Source organism: Sciurus carolinensis, chromosome 9, assembly GCF_902686445.1.
Source record: "Sciurus carolinensis chromosome 9, mSciCar1.2, whole genome shotgun sequence".
NCBI classification, from domain to species: Eukaryota; Metazoa; Chordata; class Mammalia; order Rodentia; family Sciuridae; genus Sciurus; species Sciurus carolinensis.
Window position 1 is genome coordinate 8,439,680 of NC_062221.1, and position 19,828 is coordinate 8,459,507.

The following is a 19,828-nucleotide window of genomic DNA, read 5'->3' on the forward strand; positions in this document are numbered from 1 at the left end:
GAGACCTTCAAAATGCCTTCCCCTAAAGGAGTTTTAGCCTACTGCTTCCATCATGAATAATCTATACCTAAATATTTCCTTAATTTTAAAACTTTAAAATATTCCAAGAAGCTACCATGGGGCGGGGGGTACAATCAATATGACTTCAAGCTAATTATATGGAAAAAGAGTTAACAGGAAACTTGGAAATAATTTTATCTATTTTATTTGAGAGGCAAAATATCATCCATAAGTTATCAAGACAATTTGCATGGAGGTCCCCTTATTCAGGAAGCTGGTGACTTCTATTTGGTGAACCCACAGTAGCCATGGCATCCAGGAAGGCAAAGGGGCTGGAAGGGCAGGAGCCAGGAGAGCAGGAGCTGTTCGGGTGGCCTGGAATGCGACAGGCCTGTACTGTGCCGGGCAGGAGAACGCCCAGCCAGGCAGCCTCCCGGCAGGCCTTCTGAAACCCCAGAGGTCCCTTCTCTCTATTCTGTTGTTCACTGATGACCCCTGCTGAGGAGGCACAGGTGCGGTGGTCCTGGACAGGTCCACCCCACGTGCTCCGACTACTGAGACTTCACACCAGTATCTGACACAGGAGCAGCAGGGACATTCGCTGAAGTGTAAAACTATTGAAAACACAGGCAGCATCAGTCAAAGACAAGGGTTAAGTGTACTTTTAACTCCAGCTTAAATAAGCTATCTGGGAATAGAACACTAGGTTCCATTCTGAGTCACTAAAAATAAGCAGGCAGACTGTTGTAACGTGCAAGCTGAGTTTAATTCAAGGCACTATGCCATTATCTTACCAGATCCTCTGATGTTTGCAATGGGGTGGTGTCGGGAGGCTGCCTCTTAGATAATCTCCAGATATACTGTGACGTGAGCTTGAAACAGAGTTCCTGAAGTACCACATCTGGGAGACAGGCCACTAACTGAGCTTCCCAAAAGTCCACCAAGAGCTGAGGAATCTTATCTTCATCCTGACCACAGAGCACCTTGAAAACAGGGAAACACGCCATGCCCTAGATGAATACCACACTGACCAAGCTACCCCGGGCTACCACACCTCACGGGCTATCACACCTCCCATGGGCCACACAATTAACCCCTTACAATCAGCTTTAGCACCACAGCAAAAGAATATTTAGACATTTTTAATAAGAAACAGGTTCTAGGTTGCAAGAATGGAGTTTCTCCAGAATTATTCCTTTAATTTGCACTTTCACGTTATAAACTGATTATATTTGCTTTTTCAATTAACAAATGAAAAACTCACTTCTCTTATTCTGCTTCCCCTTTTCTGCCGATTTTTATCAAGCCATCAGAAGCATTACATTTGTAATGTGACAAACCTTAAAGAAAGAGTCTGCTTCTTCAATTCCGATTTTGTTGTTCTTCTGCAAGCCCAGGACTGCGGCCACGAGCAATCCAGGCTGAGTGTCCTTCAGGTGCACCGCTAGCTCCGTTGGAACCATCTGTCCCTTCCTCTGTTGAATGAGCAGCCGAGGTTCCAGAATGAAGCCACACACCAACTTCATCTTCAGAAGAAAAAGGAATTTAAGAATGAAGCATGCCCTTTGCTCAGGTGGTGCCTCCTCCAGATATGCCCGAGTGCACTCAGGAGCGAGGGCTGAGCTATTCATAATTGACTTGGGTCACAGTTTTTTCATAACTACAAAGACTAGTTCATATCTCAAGATGGACATCATCAACTGTCTGATAGAAGCTATTAGTGTTTAATATCAAGATAGTTAATATTTGTAGAGCTTTATATTTAGACCTACTTAATTTGAAAAAATAATCTTAAGTTTTTTCAAAATTATGGGGAGAAAATGTATTTTCTTTAGAAGTCCTGTCTTCAAAGCAGATGTCCTAATGCTGTTCTTTCCCCTCATCTCAATGAACCAACTCTTTTCATGTTAGAGACCAATCGTGCTGTGGGCATCTGAAGGTAGTCAGGCAACAAGAGCAGCAGCCTGGGAGCACAGGTTCTGAGACCAGCCGTGGGGCCATGGCTCACTCTGCCGCCACCCACACGTGATCACGAATGAGGGGTTGAAGTGCTCCGTCTCAGCTGCATGACAGTTCTAATGGCGTCAACTTCACGGTACTACTTTAAGAATTAAGAACATTGCAAGGGGCCTACGGTATGACACTATCTCTAATTTTCTTCCTTAAACGATTAACATTTTTGGCTCGAGTCCCCAAATGACCTCTTTTTTTTTTTTTCTTTTTATTGTAAACAAATGGGATACATGTTGTTTCTCTATTTGTACATGGCGTCTAAAGGCATACCATTTGTGTAATCATAAATTTACATAGGGTAATGTTGTTTGATTCATTCTGCCATTTTTTCCCTTCCCCCCCTCCCCCCCACCCTTCCCCTCCATCTATACAGTCCTTCCTTCCTCCATTCCCGCCCCCCTCCCCAAACCCAACTCCAACCCCAACACTAACCCCTCCCACCAAATGACCTCTTTTCCAAGGGCACCGAAACCCATGGCTTTCCCTAGGGGAGGCTCTCTGATCTACTAACTCCTAGGGGTATTGTTGCTGGCCCCCTTGCTGTACTTGGGTACACACCCTCTGCTGTTTTCAGCGAACACACCCTGCCTCCCACACCAGATGCGACTGTGGTTCTAGGCAGAGCCGCCGTGGTCTTCAGGGCGCACAGTGCTCTGCTGTGCTACGCTGAAAGGTCTCTGCAGATCCCCTGCTGCCATTCATCAGTCTAATTTTTTTTTTCATTTAGTGAAACATGCCACATCCAAAGTCGCACTTTCTAATATTAAGCCTGTTTTCCATTACAACTAAGGAAATAAGAGCTAGAAAGAAGCCAAAGAGAGCAAAACACCTCAGGACCACCGCCTCCTCTTCCACCTGCTCCCAACGCCAGGCAGGGCTCCGTACCTCTGAATGGCTCTTCATTTCACTTCCGTACGTGGCAAGGTCTCCCATTTTCAGAGCCACTGCTGCTTTGGTCAGGGTCACTAGGATTGAGGAAAATCCATATGTATCCAGCTTGCTCAGGTAGCTCAAGGCGGTTAAAGGATTCACATTCTTCATGGAAGGGCTGCAGAGTATGTGGGGCAGTTGCTTCGGCTCAGTCACATGAAACATCTGAACTACTTTTGCTGCTAGTTCCTTTGAGGAGCACAAACAGTAAAAGGCCATTCAGTGAATAGAAAGCAAGGAAATCAGCAAATACAGTGTGTGTGTGCACATACGTGCATGTGTGTGTGTGTGTGTGTGTGTGTAAGAACTTCAAAATTCCTAAGGGCTGGAAGACACACACATATACCAAGCCAAGATACAAATATAGTAATTAAAAATAAAATTATAGTACTATGTTTTGATTTAAAAAGAATTGATTCAGGTACATGGGAGACCTGAGCTGATCTGAAGTGATCTCTTTGCTGAGTGATAATGAAAGCAGTGAAATATGCACCAGAGTTGTGACCAATGTTTCTAATTTTAACAGGAGTTCAGAGGAAGAAAATACGTGTTTCACTAAATTCCACTTAAAAGTCTGCAATAAAAGACTACACCATAGTTAAAAATACACTCAGTGCAGTAATTTATATGAGAAAATGTCCTCTCTTTCAAAACCCTTGGTATCACAATTTCCAACAATATTTAAAACAAACTAGAGGCAAAAAATAACCCTTCATAATGTTTTAAGGTCACGAATCAGAGTTTTGTAAGCGAAGCTTTGGACCCTTGGAGAATGGGGGCAGCCAGGGTGTGGGAAGAACTGGTCAAGGAGGGCAGGTCCACACTGTCACCCCCCAGGACTGCTGTCACCTGGCAGGTCCTCAAGCACCACATCTCCCTCTCGGGACACTTAGGAGATGTGTGAAAGGTCTTTTCCAAGCATGATTCTATGACCATTCATGAACAAAGGTACACTGCCTTTTTTTTTTTTTTTTTTTTTTTTTAGGAAAAGAAAAATAAGGAAATGTTAGGAACTTGCCTTCTAAATTACTTGATATAAAATAAATTACTAAAATGAAAAGTCAAAAGCACTTGCTACAACTAAATAAAAAATGATATTCACTTCACTTAATTCTTCATCCAGGTTTTCATAAAGTGAATGATTAATATAAAATATTAATCCCTTCTCATATTTCTGTGGTTCGTTCTCCGCTGCCCAGTCCACACGTGCCAAGACTTCAGCCATGGACAAGCCAGACATCTTATAGTACGGCAAGGTCAGGTGGGAATGCTGGGTGTCCAGCCTGAAGGGGAGGAAAGAAACACCACAGGTTTGTGGGTGTTAAGTCCGTATGTCTAACCACATCAGTAACAACACAGATCACGCTTCCAAAGACATCAATCACAAATGCCCTTAGTAACTGGAACAGACTCCTAAGTTTTACTTTACGAAGTCTTTCTAACTAATGTAGTTTCTTTTTGCATGCTTATAATATAGAACAATTAATTCATTAGATAAATTTTAATATTCATGATGTGTCCGTCTCTAAAAATAACGGTTTTTATAGGTAGACAAAGTCAGTTTACAATCACTCACATGGGTCACTCTTCACCCCAGGGTCCCCTTCTGACATGATAAAGCACTGACCACCAAGACTGAAACCAGGGCCTGTCCTGCTGACACCTCTCCCTTAACTCACAGACAGTAAGCAAGCAATGGAACGTCTCAGGGGTTCTCACCGGCCACGGCCCCCAAAGTCTGAAAAGTTTTCAAATGTTCCGCCTCACGTGGTGGGAGACTCATGAGCTTGAGATTTATTGCTCGTCTAGCAAACTGTGATTCTAGAAGTGGGGCACATTCATCTTTGTGTCTCTAAGCCTGGTACACAACATGTACTCAATAAATGCTCGTGAAATAAGTGACTGAATGAACCACCTCCTCTCACGTTTCCCCAGTTCTTCAGGTAACAGCAGAGATGCAGCAGCTGTCAAGCACACCCACAACGCAAGAGGGCTCCTGCAGCAGGGTGGCAGAGACGTCACCCACCTGCTGTAACAGTCTCCAAGGTGCCCACAGCTTTCTTTAAAGGCCTCTAAAAGCTCTGCTTTCTCTCCAGGTTCCAGCTGGCCGGTGTCCATCAGGGCAGCCCTCACTAGCAGATGAGCCTCGCTGAGCAGGTGGATGCAGCTCTGCGTTTTCACGGTCTTGTAGGTATTGCTGTAGTCGACCTAAGAACCCAGAGGACAAAAGCTAACGCTGCTGAAGAAAGACACCCCAAAGCCCCCAGTGCTGAGGAACGTCTACTTTACAACTATGTATTTTGTTAATAATATTAATCTGGGGGCATATTAAATCTGTTTAAAAGTAACCACTGGGGCTGGGGAGATAGCTCAGTCGGTAGAGTGCTTGCCTTGTAAGCATAAGGCCCTGGGTTCGATCCCCAGCACCAAAAACAAAAAAAGTAACCACTGATTTCAGTGGTCATGTATCATTCAGTAGGGAGCCAGCCGCTGCTTCCTTTCTCCACAATCCATGATCCAGTTTAACGCACATGGTTGTCAGTGCTGCCTCAGTACATGGCTTGAAGCATCACGAGGCCCAGAGAATGCGGTAATATGAACAGTGAGGTTGGCTCAGCAATGATCTGATCCCAACTTGATGAAATTAGTGAACATATGTGAAATGGCTAGCTTTTTTTTTTTTTTTAAGTTCTACGATTTAACTCTTTCAAATTGAGACTGAGTGTCCCTCTCCGAGTTCCAACTGATGAGTTCAGGTTCACTGCTGCAACAACTCACAGTGGGCTCAAAATTCTCGACAGTCAGTCTGAGTCAATCAGTACACTTGGACTGTAGCAGTCAGAGCATCCAGATGGAGTCTAAGACTTTCAACTGAAATGACTAAAAAAGGGCTGGGGTTGTGGCTCAGTGGTAGAGTACTTGCCTAGCGTGTGTGAGGCACTGGGTTCGATTCTCAGTACCACATATAAATGAACGAATGAAATAAAGGTCCATCAACAACTAAATTTTTTTTTTTTTTTTGCGGTGCTGGGGATTGAACCCAGGGCCTTATGCTTGCAAGGCACGCACTCTACCCACTGAGCTATATCCCCAGCCCCTAAAAAATTTTTTTAAAAAAGATAAAAAAGACAGGACAAAGCTGATGTAAGTATCAGCATTAAAATGCCAGGGACACTGGGTTCAATGCTCAGGATCACATAAAACAAAACAAAACAAAACAAAGCAAAGCAAAATGCAAATAGCCCTAGATTTACTGATATGCAGTGATATCAAAGAGGTATTTGTTAAGGAAAAAAGGAAAGCAACAAAATGGTTACAGTTTGCTCCTGGTTGTGTGCTTTACAGAACAATGCACGTGTTGATATGGCTGCATAAGAAATCTCTGGAAAGAAACACCAAACTGCTTCTGGGGAGGGCAGACAGGAGACCACAAGAGGCAACTAATGGCATGTGTCTTTTGCTATTGTTTGAACATTATTTTTTTTACTATGTGAAGTTTTATTTATAAAATAAACTTCATTCCAGAAAAAAAAAAGAAGGGGCAAACTTCCTCCTATAATAGTTATGCTTGTGATGTTCTGTTCCAGAATGCATATAAACTTTTGGGGGGTGTGGTTATGTTTATGGCATAGACTGTGGTGACAGTTTCACAGGTGTATGTTTACCTCCAAACTCATTAAGTTTTATACATTAAATACTTATCACTTTTTTGTATACCAAACATACTTCAATAAAGTTGTTAATGCACAAAAAAATAAAAATAAAAAATAAAATAAAATAAATTTCAAACGTTTGTCCTCAGCCAGATCTTTCTCATCTTATTCTGAGCTCTAGAACAACATTTCCAACTTTCCACTGAATTTTAACAGCCATATCTGGATTTCTCATATCTTCAATTCAACAAAGGAAAAAAATCAAATGTATGTTTCCCCCTCACACACCCCCCAAAAATTGCCAGGAACAAATCAGATAATATTATCAATTGACCTGATTGGGACAGATGGGCATCCTGCACCTATAGAAGTGACACCCTCATAAAACACACCATCTATGCAATATTCTAAGAATGCATCACCTGAATCTAATCATGAAAGAAAAATCTAATAAAACCCAAAATGCAGACCATTCTCAAGGAATGAAAAAGATAGAAGGGCAAATTAAGTTTTTCAAAAATGTGAATATCATAAAATAAAAAGAAAGGCTATAAAAATATTCCAATCCAAAGGGGCTAAAGTGATATGACGATTAAATACACTATCTGACCCCAGACTGGATCCTGGACTGAAGGGCACGGGGATGCCTTTAAGCCGTTACTGGGTCAGTTGACAAAACTGGAATATGATCCACAACTAGATATTGTATCAAGGTAAAATTTACTGAAGCATCTGACTGTACTGTGATTATACAAGAGAATATCCTGATTCTTAGGAAATATACACTGAAGTGTTTAGGGACAAAAGACTAAGGTGTACTAAATATACCTTCCAATGAATGGAGGGTGTGGGAATGTGGGTTTTGAGAAAGCATAAGAGTACAAAGAGAAGAAAACGGGGTGAAATATTGACGTGGATGAGTGGGAAATATGCAGGTTTTCTCTGTACTACTCTTATTCTTGGAATGTTTGAAATTATTTCAAAATAAAGAGTTATAAATGGCAGGAACCTGGGCATGGTCATGCAGGCCTGTAATCCCAGTTACCAGGGAGGCTGAGGCAGGAGGAACACACATTTGAGGCCAGCCTGGGCAATATAAAGAGACCCTGTCTCAAAATAGTCAAAAAAAAAAAAAAAAAAAAAAAAGGGTTGGAGATGGAGCTCAGTGGAAGAGCACTTGCCTAGCATGCATGAGGCCCTGGGTTCAGTTCCAGGCACCACACACACACACACACACACACACACACATCACTAGGGATGAGCGAAAGCTGTCACTCATAGAACAGGAATAAGGATGCCTGTTCCAGGTCCCTTCCAGTTCAATGGTGCTGCAGCGGCAGTGGCTGAGTGCCCCAGGACACACTATTACCATTTCAAAGAAAGGACAGTGAAATAGGGATAAATAGCCTTAGATTCTTTTCACCTCCATGTCAGGATTCTCTTTACTCAGGTTCAAAGTCAAGGTCAAAGGCTATGTATTGTAGACTGGCATGTGATCCTCTTAGGAGAGCAGGTGTGAATAAAGGACTCTTGACTGTAGTGAAGGGAATTTCTAGGGGCTCCTCAATTGTCAAAACTGAAAACAAGAAGGTCAAAAAGACACACTCCACCGTCAGAGCCTGGGAGCTGGTGTCGGGGGCGTGCTGAGTGCGTGGTAATCAGAATCAATGTGTGATCATCATTTCATTCTGTTTCTACAAATAAGAACCAGAAATCTGAAAAAGGTACCATTTCTTTGTACAGTTGTACTGGTGAGACTGTATTCACAATGTACAAATTCCACCCAGCCTCGACTGCAGGAGGTATTTTGTTCTTAACACTGTTGTCTTTCCTAGAACTAAAAGCAAAACAAAGGTTATGAAGTGTAAGATAAAACATGGGACACAGCTTTCACTGTTTTCTTCAGTGCTTAGCTGTACAGTCAATCTTCACTGAACATTACTTTGCAATACTACACAGGCCTTCAGCATTTAATATTCTGTAACTATCACGTGTTGATAACCCAGATGCTTCCAGCTCACTCTTCAAGTGTGCTCAACTGAGCAATAAACTCAGAAAACCAACAAGACCCCTGCAGGCTGAGAGTGTCCCTGAGCCTGGCTCTCTCCTGCAGGTGGCCTTCAGGGGTCCCTGGGGCCAGCTGGCCATGTCCAAGACCACAAATCTAAGAAGAAACAATATGCAGACACTTAGCTGCTGGGAAAATGCAGAAGACTCGGATGATTTTAAGATTTAAAGCACAATCTTACCTCTTGCTTTCACTGTAAGGCATTTTCTTTAATAAAAATTATTTGATGGCCTGGGGTTGTGGCTCAGTGGTAGAGCGCTTGCCCAGTATGTGTGAGGCACTGAGTTCAATCCTCAGCACCATATATAAGTAAATAAATAAAATGAAGGTTCAGCAATAACCAATAAAAATATTTTAAAAAATTATTTGAGGATTTTTTACATTAAATTTTATTTATTTATTTTTTATGTGGTGCTGCGGTGCTTACCTAGCTTTCACATGCTAGGTAAGCACTCTACCACGGACCTACGACCTCCGTAGCTCCTATTTGAGAATTTTTGATCAAATAGATTTTCAAATAAATTAAAAATTTAAAAATCATTTTAAAATACTATACTTTTAAAATGTCAAATATACAACAGTGCAAATTGATTCTCTTCTCACCCTAAAGCTTATAGGATCCATCAGTCTCAGACCACTCTTATGTACGTTAGAGTGTGACCAGATCCTGCTAGTGGGAAAAAGCAAGGCACAAACAATTAAAAAAACAAAAATTCATGTTGAGAGTACAAACCTGTGTTGCACTTGAAATACACTAGATGCTCCCCTGCCCCCATGGATTTCTTTTCTGATTAAAATTTCCTTAAAGGAATGTTCATCTTAGATTACATTCCCTACTACTAAATTCACAATGTAAAAAACATCAACCAGAAGCATTAGCTATCTGGAATTAAGTGTTCTACTCTGGACAATGTGAAAGCAGAAAACCTAAGAGTTAACTAGAGATTAATGTCATAAAAATGCAATTTTTTTCAATTTTGACAGTTTCTTGCAAAGTTGTTGAGGCTGGCCTTGAACTTGCCATCCTCCTGTCTCAGCTTCCTAAGTTGCTGGGATAACAAGTGTGCACCACCATGCCCAGCTAAAAATGCTATTTTATTTTAAGGCAGATATACAAATATCTAAAGATCTTGGATATGTGTTCAGGTGAGAAACACATTATTAATTTCTTTTGGCAACAGTAGAAAACATTCAGTAGATAAAAATGTAACTACTGAAAGGTCAAAAAAGAAAAATAGCAAAAAGTCTTATGGTCTGGGTTAGGAGCACAGGCTCTGTCTTTCCCTTTAATTATAAAGAAAAGCGTGTTTTTAAAATTCTTCGCTAAAATATCACTGATTTTTACTGAAACTCTTTTATAAATCATTTTCTTTTGAAAGTTCCATGGTGAATTATAAAGGACATCACAGAGATCTTTAGAACCTCCTTAATTTCCTCTAGAAAAAGAACATCATAGAAAAACCAGCTGATCATTCCAAGTTTCATTTTTAAAAAAAGATAAAGTAAGACACACAAAATATACCAGGAACAATTCATTCCAGATTCACGCAGGAGTGTCTGGGGCAGGGGATGCTTACAGAAGCCTCTTGGGTGACTCTCTTCTCTCAGGAATGGCCTCAGGCTCTGCTTTGGTCAAGAGTATGATGTGGTTTTTAAAGTGACAGATGGCTTTCAAGCCTATGAAAAGCTGTATTCTTAAAGCACAGACATCCAAACTGACAGGTGGGCAAGCCTAGGAGAGGAAGAAATCACAAACATAACCAGAACAAAAGCATGTGAGCATTAACCTTCCAACATCAGTCTGCCTGTCTGATAAAATCTGTTCTGCTCCCCACCACCTCCAAAAAATCCAAGAGTGAGGAGGTGTTCTTAAGAGTGAGGAGGTTATCTGAGCCTATGGAACTAGCCCTCTGTTTATAATATTTAAAAGAGCTACTCAACCCACAAACGCAGTCTGGTTGACTAACCGCAGACGGTGCAGCAGGCGCTCCTGAGGACTGGCTCCTGCAGACGCCCAGAGGAGAGCAGCCCTGAGCTGACAACCTGCCACTAGCGGTGGCTCTGGATGTGCCAAACCGGCAAGATCAGGCCCTACGAAAGGGGAGTCTGCAGCACATAAAGTACATACAATGTTTTGTTTTGTTTTGTGGGTGGATGTGTGCAAGAAATGCTTATGCAAGTTCAAGGCCAGCCTGGGCAAGACTCTGTCTCAAAAGAGAAAAGGAAAAGGGCCGGGGATGCAACTCAGTGGTGAAGTGCCTGCCCTGGATGCCCTCCTCTACTCAAAAAATAAAAAAGCTTCTACGTTTGGATGGCCCTGCGTGTTCGCCCCGGAACAGGCGGGCTCTCGGTTTACACCAGGTAAAACGCCGCTCCTGCGGACCATCCGGCGGGATGAGAAGAAGGCGCGATCGCTGCCCTCTCCTCCCTGCCGCGGGTTAGCCTCTGAGGCCACCTTCGTCAGCCCTTGTGCAAGGTGGCCGGGAAGACATCTGTATTCATATTTTCATTCATAAAAATAGTTAAGTTGGCTTTGGCTAGGGAGCAGGAACCAGAATCTCAGAGGACAGGGAGGGTAAAAGCCACACCAGCCAGGCACGGTGGCCACTGCTCTGGAGGCGGGAGGATCTCAAGCTCAAGGCCAGCCCGCGCAACATGGAGAGAACCTGCCTCAGAATAAAATACACAAAGGCTGGGAATGCTTTCGTGAGCGAGGCCTTGGGTTCAGTTCAGTTATACACACACACCCAACCACACATGCACTTTGGACCAAACTCTGAAGCTGTGAAATCTTTTTCAGATACCAGAGCTTCCAGAGCCTGAGTCAGCCAGTAGGCTGGGCTGGGTGGCTGTATGCTCATTCAGGTGGCGTTGAGGATTGGAGAGTTGGTGGAGTAGAGGGAGGGGCGCCATGCAATGGGATCACCCCTGGCCTCCAGGCAGCCTCCCCACCAGTTGCCACTCTACCCTTTGTCTCTTCCTGTCCCTTCCCTCTGGTTTCATGCTCAGAAGACATGGAATTGTAATTGTTTTCAAATGTAGTTTGATCCTGCTTCAATCCATCAAGTAGCCCAAGCTGCATCACCGCCCTGTGTGAGTCCAGGGCTTTCTGAGGGTTGAAGAGGTCAGGTGAAGGAAGAGAAGGATGAAGAATGGAGATGGAAGGTTTCCATCTATGTCATCTTTCCATTTTTACTGGGGAAATAACCTTTATTTTAAAACATCCTATTGAAAGGCCTATGCGTGCATCTTACACTCAAGAAGGCGTGTGAAATCTGTGGGTCCGGTTTACCAGGCAGCTGGAGGCACTCAGAAAACCTGGACGGTGTCAGGAAACCACAGACAGGCCATGGCGACAGGAGTCACTGCGAACCCAGAGCCCACACTCCACAAAACGCCATCACTTAATCCCAAGCCAGGCAACAGCAACTGTAGTGAGGGCACCTCGGACACCCTGGGCACTTTGTGGGGCCGGCTGGATGGCACAGCACTGCTGTGGAGCGCCAGGTGCCAGGCAGACATGAGCTGCCTGAAAAGTGGGCCATCACGATTTGGGGGTTTCTTGCACACAGGAGGTATTTTCATAACAAACATGCATTTAAACAGCTTATCCTTCAGGGTAAAATAGTGCAGATGAAAATCATGCAGTCAGTACGGTTCTGAGAAAAGACATGCAGGGTCAGGAGATGATGCTAAAATTGCCTACACTTACTTTGTGGTCAAGAGCTTTTCTGAAACTAAACATACAGCCTCTTACAAAAAAGGAGGTTATTGATCTAGCATGTCCATTAACTATTAGACTAAGTATAGAAGATTCCGGAAGGCTTGGAAAATCAAAGAATTTCAGGCATATCCAATAATAGTATGAATAAATCCTTTTAATGCCTCCAATGCCTTCAATGTTGTGCTGAGTATGTTGATATCTAGACTGTTTTATTAATAGCTCTGTACAATTGCCCCCAATATTTCTGTTTAAAATAAAAAATCATGGCATATGGAGGCATAAACTCCCTTCTCTGAAGTTACACTGTACATATTCTTCACCAAACTTTAAAACTGTACTAAGCCGCTGGGAGTGGAACGATTCTAAGCAATCTTAAAAGACTCAGCTGAACCGCAGATCACACAGCGCTTACTATTTCACCTCCCAAAGCTCTAACCCAACGAATGAGGCAGCTCCAGGTCTCCAGGGCCAGGCTGAGGCCCAGGGCAAACATGCAGGCACCAGCGTTGCTTTCTGACCCCCAGGCTTCCCCAGGACCGCCAGCCAGTGCTCACCTTCAGGGTGGTGTCCATGTACGGGTCCTCCTCCCGGGCAGCCGCTGCGCTGCACCGCACCGTGAAGCACTGCAGGTTGTTGCTGAGGAAGAGAGAGAGGCGCTGAGCACGCGGAGGCCAAGGCGGCAGGGCTGCGCATTAGGCAGCAATGGCGACATGGGCGGACGCAGGCGCTGGAGTGCTGGCAAGGGAGATGCTTCCAGGGAGGCAGTGCCGGCGTCCCCGTGCCCGCCTCGGCCCTGCTGTAGCGGAACCTCCAGAGGCAGAACAACACGCCGACCCCTACGAAGCTCGTGTGTGAGTGACGTACACCCCGGGGAAAGATTGCGGATCTGGGTCAATGTCCTCATTCAGACGCCCCGGGTCTGCCCAAGGCACAGATGGTGACCATGAAGGCTGAGATTAGAACCTGTTCCTGACTGTTGTGCTCCCCCACCCATCTCAGGATGAAATTCAGCCTGGACTGAGCTGGGCACCAGCCTGGACTAGGCACACACGGATCAACCGTAAAGCCGAGAATGAGACGGCAGGAGTATTAGAGCGCTCTAACCCTAGAGCAAGGTTCGTTCTGGCCAAGACCTGAGCCCATTAGACCCCAGGCTCCTGGATCTTCGCTCTCCTCTATCTCCTGTCACAGCCCCAGGCTGCTTCTAACACTTAGAGACGGCCAATACGGACACCTGGCTGTCATCTGAGGGGGTAACCTAAGTCAACACCAATACTGACATTAAAGCAGCTGATGATTTCCTTAGAAGTTGCTACCAAATACATCTTGTGGTGCGACCACAAGACTTTTCAAACATACTATAAAGCTGAAGGCAACCCAACGCCTTGAAATAACCAAGCGGAGGACTAAAGCAAACCTAAGGAACACTGCAGTGGAAGGGCTCCTTCACCAGAAGGCCCCTGGCATGGTCTCAGCCGGCAGACTCCGTGCAACAGCGGTAAGTACGGGCGTTCAGCCAGGACGCTCTCCAGCCATTGGCTTCCACCTCTGCTTCAGCCACGACCAGTGTCCATTCCACAGTGCTGGAAACGACTTCTGGAGTCATCGCAGTGACCGGGGCAGCAGCACCAGCACTTACAGATCTGGGGCAGGTAGCAACCTCGGGAAGCAGAGAGTGGGGAGCAGAGCAAGCTCCTGCAGTCAGAGTGACAGTGACCGCAGCTATGACCACGAAGGGCAATGTCCCTGAGGTTCTGGAGGTGCAGGCGCAGGGCCTCTGACTCTCTTCCCCCACAGTGATCCGGCTCGCTGACCGTTACTGGAATACCAACGACAGGAGCAGAAGCTTAATAGAAGAATAAGGTTAACTGAAATAATCCGCCCAACAGCGGGCAGTGTCATCCCCTTCCACCAAAAAACTCGCAGCAGCACAAGAATCGCAAAAAAAGAACAGCAGGTCAGCTGTGTACCGACTGTTGACACTGCTGACTCCAGTGTGTAAGGTTATGAAGGGCTTCCCATGCACATATGTCTGTAAGATTGGTATTTTACTGATTTTACATTGTTCTTTGAGCCTTAAAAAAAAAAATGAAAAAAAAAAAAACTGTGAAGATATGCAAACACCAATCTTCCAGACACTTTTCAAGACAAACATGGCACAAGGTATTTCTAAAATATGTATCTACTAGATAAAATTAAAAACATAGAAAATTCGTTCATTTTTTTTTCCAGTGGCTCAGGAGTCTGTGGCAGGAGGATCGAGAGTTCAAAGCCAGCTTCAGCAAAAGCGAGGCACTAAGCACCTCAGTGAGACCCTGTCTCTAAATAAAATACAAAACCGGGCTGGGGATGTGACTCAGTGGTCGAGTGTCCCTGAGTTCAATCCCTGTACCAAAAAGAAAAAAAAAAAGAGGAGTTCATTTTTTCAAAAAATGATTTTAAAAAACAGGACTTGGGGATCATTAATAAGAATCTGAATTTACCTAAAACAACTACTGTTCCAATGTCTAATGGCTCTACAGTCAAATGAATGCTGTCAGAATATCATTTGGTGCTGATACTAAGAAAAGCCCCAGTAATTTCCAACCTGGAGGCAGTCAAAACCCAGAAATGCAAAGTCCCTTCAGACCCTCTGAATCCTGTTTTCAGGAGTCTGCATTCCAAATTAGGTCCAGACTTAGACACAGGAGAGAGGCATGACTTAGTGGTCCTGCAACTGCAGCATCCGGCCCACACTTGAGCAGAGACGGAATGAAGCGGTCTTCGAGTCTGGGGACAGAAGGGAACATTCTACCCTTCCTCCCTCTCTCTCCCTTCCGTGGCTTCTGAGATGCTGCAGTTTTCGAGCTTCCTCTGCAGCCTTCAGACTCTTTCATCTTCCTCTTGCTCATGGAACCTTCACCAGAGTTTGGATCTCTGATGACTTTCGCTGTCTACACACCCTTGGTCAGGCACACTGCTTTGAGAGGCAGCTCATTTTTGCTGTAGTGAATGTCTAAGTTGTCCTCTTTCCCCTCACCTATGTTCCTCCATGTGTCCGAAAGCCTACTTAGCATTTCTTCTTGACATTCCACAAGCATCACAAACCCAAGTGCCTAAACAAAACTTCTCTTTTGCCCCACATCACTCCAGCTTCCTTTCTCTCATAAGATCAGGCTCAAAGCCAATGGGGTTTTCCTGACCCCCCATCATCCACGACCCCGAGGAACGCTCCTGTGCAGACTCTCCCACCCACTCCTTCTCTCACTGGCACTGCCAGCCCTGGCCCCTTAGTATCCTCTCCTGAAATGTCCCCACAGCTTATCTATCAATGTCAATCCATCCTCCAGAGCGGCCACCACTTACGTTCCTAATGCAATACTGGGGTCACATCACTTTCTCTACTTCAAATGCTACAGGATCCCTCAGTCTCAGGCCTCACTCCCACCACTGTGTCCTTTTCCGCTTCTTCCTAGTCAAAGAACATCACTGCCCCTGACCACTGGCAAGTCTAGCTCCCTCCACGACGTTCACTTTGGAGACACGCTCCCTCTGACAGCATTTCTCCGGGTTCCAGAATTCAGGAGGAGAGGGCAGCAGAGTCCCCAGGTGGCTTCTGTGTCATCTGAATACACTGGAGCACCTGCTGGAGATTCCCGTATTGCTGCCCAGTAAGAATCACCATCCTGTGCAATTAAGTATCAACGTTTCTGAAAAACTAAACACAGCCTTTGTTTATGCCTTCCCTCTACCTATAATGCCCATCTCTTCTAATCTCCATCCCTCAAAATGCTAACTTGGAGGCCTCGCTTCAAACACAACCACCTATCTGAAACAGCTCTCAGGACCTAGTCAAAAGTACTTTCCCTACCACTCCCGGTACAAATGGCAATTTCAAGAAGCATAAGACACTTTTCAACAATCCCCTGGTGTGTGTGCCGCTTTGTGTCTCTGCTCTTCTCCTACACTGTTGTAGAAAGTAGATGGTGTATCTTATTCACGGTTGCTTGGCCAGAGAGTTCAAAGCAATGCCCTGAACAGAATCTGAACTCCAGAAACAGGAAACAGAGCCAAAAGCATCACTTACTGTTGAGATAAAAGGAAATGAGATCACACTCCTGCTCAAGAACCAGTTTACGCGCCTGCACACTAGGGCAAGACTACGGAGAAGACAACTAGCACTGACCAGCGCGTGACTTCAGCTAACATCCACATGACCTCGCTGTGAACGGTTCCCACCTGTACTAATCAAAGGGTGGAATCAGATCATCTTTCTGTCCCTTCACAGTTCTAAACCACTTAGAAATAACTTGATTCACACTGAAAGAATATGGCAGCAATGAGAAAAGGAAATCTGAAAGGAACCTAGAGATGTCTTGACCAGCCCCACTGACTCCCATTGGAATTTCCCATGAAGATCTCCATTATGAGGAGCCTTAGCCTGGTACCCACGGGTATCACAGACAGTCTAAAGAAACAAAACAAAGACAAAGTCGGAGTCCAAATCTTTAACACTGGAAAGGCAGGCACAGGCCATCAGCACAGACTTGCAAAGACTGAAACAACTGACTGATTTCCAGTGCTCTCTTCGGATTCACACGATTCTCGGTTAGGATCTAGGCAGCATCTCAAGCACTTACAGAAAAATAAGTGACTCAAAGGCCAGCAAGTGGAGCTGGGGAGATAGCTCAGTTGGTAGAGTGCTTGCCTTGCATGCACAAGGCCCTGGGTTCGATCCCCAGCACCAAAAAAAAAAAAAAAAAAAAAAAGAAAAAGAAAAAAGCCCAGCAAGTAAACTGCAATAGTACCTTGTGATGACGTGTAAAAACTGTGGCGTGAGCACGGCCTGCTGAGACTTCTCAGGGTACTGGTAGATCGACATTAATTCAACAGCCTTGACCACCATGTAGAGATAGCCCACGTGAGGTAGGGAGAAAAAGCAAAAGAGGCTCAGCAACTCTTTTTCCTGAGACACATTTTTTCCATCAGAGGTGAGCAAACCTACATTCAAAAACAAAAGACAGAAATACCATGAAGCCAGTAAGAAAAGGGGAGAATCAATACCCCGACTTTTCAATGCAAACTGTTTTCAGTGGGTAACCAAAGAGCTGCTAAGGGGGAGTTGCTCTTTATGAAGAATGCCAGTAAGAAACGAAAAAAGTGACAAGCTTAGAGTATCACCATTCTGTGACTCCCTAATGAATGAACAGAACTAAATAATGATCATCAATGGCTGATAGCATCACACAAAAATCCACCCAATAACCACAGGCTGTCCACCAGTGATATACTTGTGTTACAAAAATATAATAATAATAATATTCCGATTAAGCCTGAGTCTAGACCAGCACAGTTAGTAGAAATATAATGTGAGCCACAACTGTAATTTAAAGTTTGCTAGTAATCACATTTTAAAAAGTAAAAAGAGCCAGGTGTGTTGGCACATGCCTACAATCCCAGCAATTTGGGAAGCTAAGGCAGGAGGATCACAGCACAAGGCCAGCCTCAGCAACCTGGTGAGACCCTCAGTAACTTAGAAAGATCCTGTCTCGAAATAAAAAATAAGGGCTGGGGATATGGCTCTGTGGTAAAGTACTCCTGGGTTTAATTCCTAAAACCAAAAAAAAAAAAAAAAATTAAACAGTATAAAAAGAAACAAGTAAAATTTTAGTAACATTGTGTTAATCCAACACATTCAAAATATTATCATTTGAATAAGCAATAAACAAAAAAGTTAATGAGATTCTTATTGTATTTTTGTACAAAGTCTTCAGTCTACTTATTCCTAACATATATCTCACTTTATACTCGTCACATTTTAAGTGTTCAATAGCAACATGGCTTAGGTACACAGGACGGTGCAGGATTAGATCTAACTACCAACTCCTGCGGAAATACTGTGGACACAGCAGCATGTTAAATAACACTGTAAAGAGTCAGCTGGCAAAATTCAGGATGTGAGAAATTTCAAAGGAACAATTTGGTTCCTTGCTAAGTGAATTACAAAGTAAAGAGGATAAAAAGAAAGAACCTACATATTAAGAAACTTACAAGATAGCCATCAATCACAAAGTGAGGACCTTACTTATTTGTATACCTGATTCAAACAAAAGAATTAGAGACAAAAATTTTAGACAATCAAGAAACTTTGAACACTGACTAGATAGCTAATGAATTTTTAACTGTGAAATGATACTTTTGAGTTTAAGTAAAAGTATCATCTCCTTTTAGAGACATATGCTGAAATGTTATGGGTGGAATGCTGTCAACACGGGCTTTACATCCAGCAGCCTGATCTGAGCAGGGGAGGGCTCACTATGGAAACTGTCACGGGCACCGGGGTTCACTGCTTAGTCTTCTAACTGTGCTGGAAACCATTCTTAACCAAAGGGGTTTTCTTTGTTTGGTTTCTGTTTTTCCCCAAATACTCCTCTTCCTGACACCCTTCACAGACATCCATTAGTACCAGAAACCCAATTCTGTATTCTTCACAACTGGCCCAAAGTCAACTGTCCAGGTTTCCTCTCCCTCTTCTTCCCTACACGTCTTGGGCTCTAGCCAAGCAGAACTGCTCGCTAATGTCCAAACAAACCTGATTTTATACCCTGCTGGTTCCCTTATCAGAATCTTCTAAAACTTCTCTCCTCCTCTAGGGCCCAGCTCACACGTATCAACCATCCACCCATCTGTCCAGTGAGTATCCATCAGGTACCTACTGAAGTGCTGCTGTCCTGAGTTCCAGGGACACAGCAGGGAACAAGACTCTGCCTGCAGAACCCGTATGCTAGTGACGGGGCTTGGGGTGGAGGACAAATGAGAAAATTTCACAGTGTGAGGACAAGGGTACATAAACTGAGGTCAGGGACATCCCCTGTGATGAGGTTATGTTTAAGGTGTACACCGAAATGACCCTAATGCAATCGTACAAGATCCGAGGAAGTGGGAATTAACAGGTCTTCCACAAAAATGCACTTGGCATGTCTGAGGAAGAAAGGAAGTTCGCTGTACATACCTCCTTCACGGGGGTCGGGGCACACTCAGTGGGCTGAGTGAGACAAGACGAGTTCAGAGTCAGGGTCATGGTGGCCAGGGACACACTTGGGTGCTTTTGTTCCAGGTGCTCTGGGAAGCTCACTGAGTTAAAGAACTGACCCTTAATGTGGCCCCTGGTCCTGTCTGGTCTCCAGCCTTGTCTCCACCCTCTCCTCTGCTGCATGCTCCCTGGTCTTGCGTCTCTCAGTTCCTCAAACGTGAGATTCTCCCCCCACCAGGGAGCCTGTGCTGCTTCCTGTCTGCAGCTCTCCCTTCCTGCAGCAGCCTGCCATCCCAGGAGGCCCAGTCCATCCTCTGCCTCGGGAAGCCTTGCCAGACCCCAAGCGGGACCCCAAGCCGGGTCAGGCTCCTCGGTTACAGGCTGTTACAGTGGGGTTCCTCCCTCACTGAGCGCTCATCTCAGTGTGA

General features: G+C 44.5%; 2 protein-coding genes across 5 annotated transcripts in view; one reads left to right on the forward strand and one right to left on the reverse strand.

Annotated features, from left to right (window-relative positions):
• The window catches only part of Cp (ceruloplasmin), a 52,135-nt gene extending 46,231 nt beyond the window's left edge, over window positions 1–5,904 (forward strand). Inside the window, exon 19 of one of the 3 annotated variants that reach the window (XM_047564905.1) lies at window positions 5,040–5,904. In XM_047564905.1, coding sequence (XP_047420861.1) covers window positions 5,040–5,086 — 47 coding nt within the window. In that variant the 3' untranslated portion in view covers window positions 5,087–5,904. Of the gene's footprint in view, window positions 1–1,306; window positions 1,855–5,039 lie in introns of those variants that run through there. The other 2 variants (XM_047564903.1, XM_047564904.1) reach the window with 2 other exon arrangements.
• Window positions 1–19,828, reverse strand: part of Hps3 (HPS3 biogenesis of lysosomal organelles complex 2 subunit 1) — a 34,828-nt gene that overhangs the window by 7,506 nt on the left and 7,494 nt on the right. For both annotated transcript variants that reach the window (XR_007110269.1, XM_047564907.1), the window contains exons 5-13: window positions 17,176–17,368; window positions 12,943–13,024; window positions 10,242–10,396; window positions 8,325–8,433; window positions 4,970–5,151; window positions 4,046–4,226; window positions 2,899–3,132; window positions 1,341–1,526; window positions 795–983 (exon numbers count right to left, since the gene is read on the reverse strand). Coding sequence is in view for 1 of the 2 variants with exons in the window: in XM_047564907.1 (XP_047420863.1) it covers window positions 795–983; window positions 1,341–1,526; window positions 2,899–3,132; window positions 4,046–4,226; window positions 4,970–5,151; window positions 8,325–8,433; window positions 10,242–10,396; window positions 12,943–13,024; window positions 17,176–17,368 (1,511 nt within the window). In the remaining variant the exon portion in view is untranslated. The remainder of the gene's footprint in view (window positions 1–794; window positions 984–1,340; window positions 1,527–2,898; window positions 3,133–4,045; window positions 4,227–4,969; window positions 5,152–8,324; window positions 8,434–10,241; window positions 10,397–12,942; window positions 13,025–17,175; window positions 17,369–19,828) is intronic.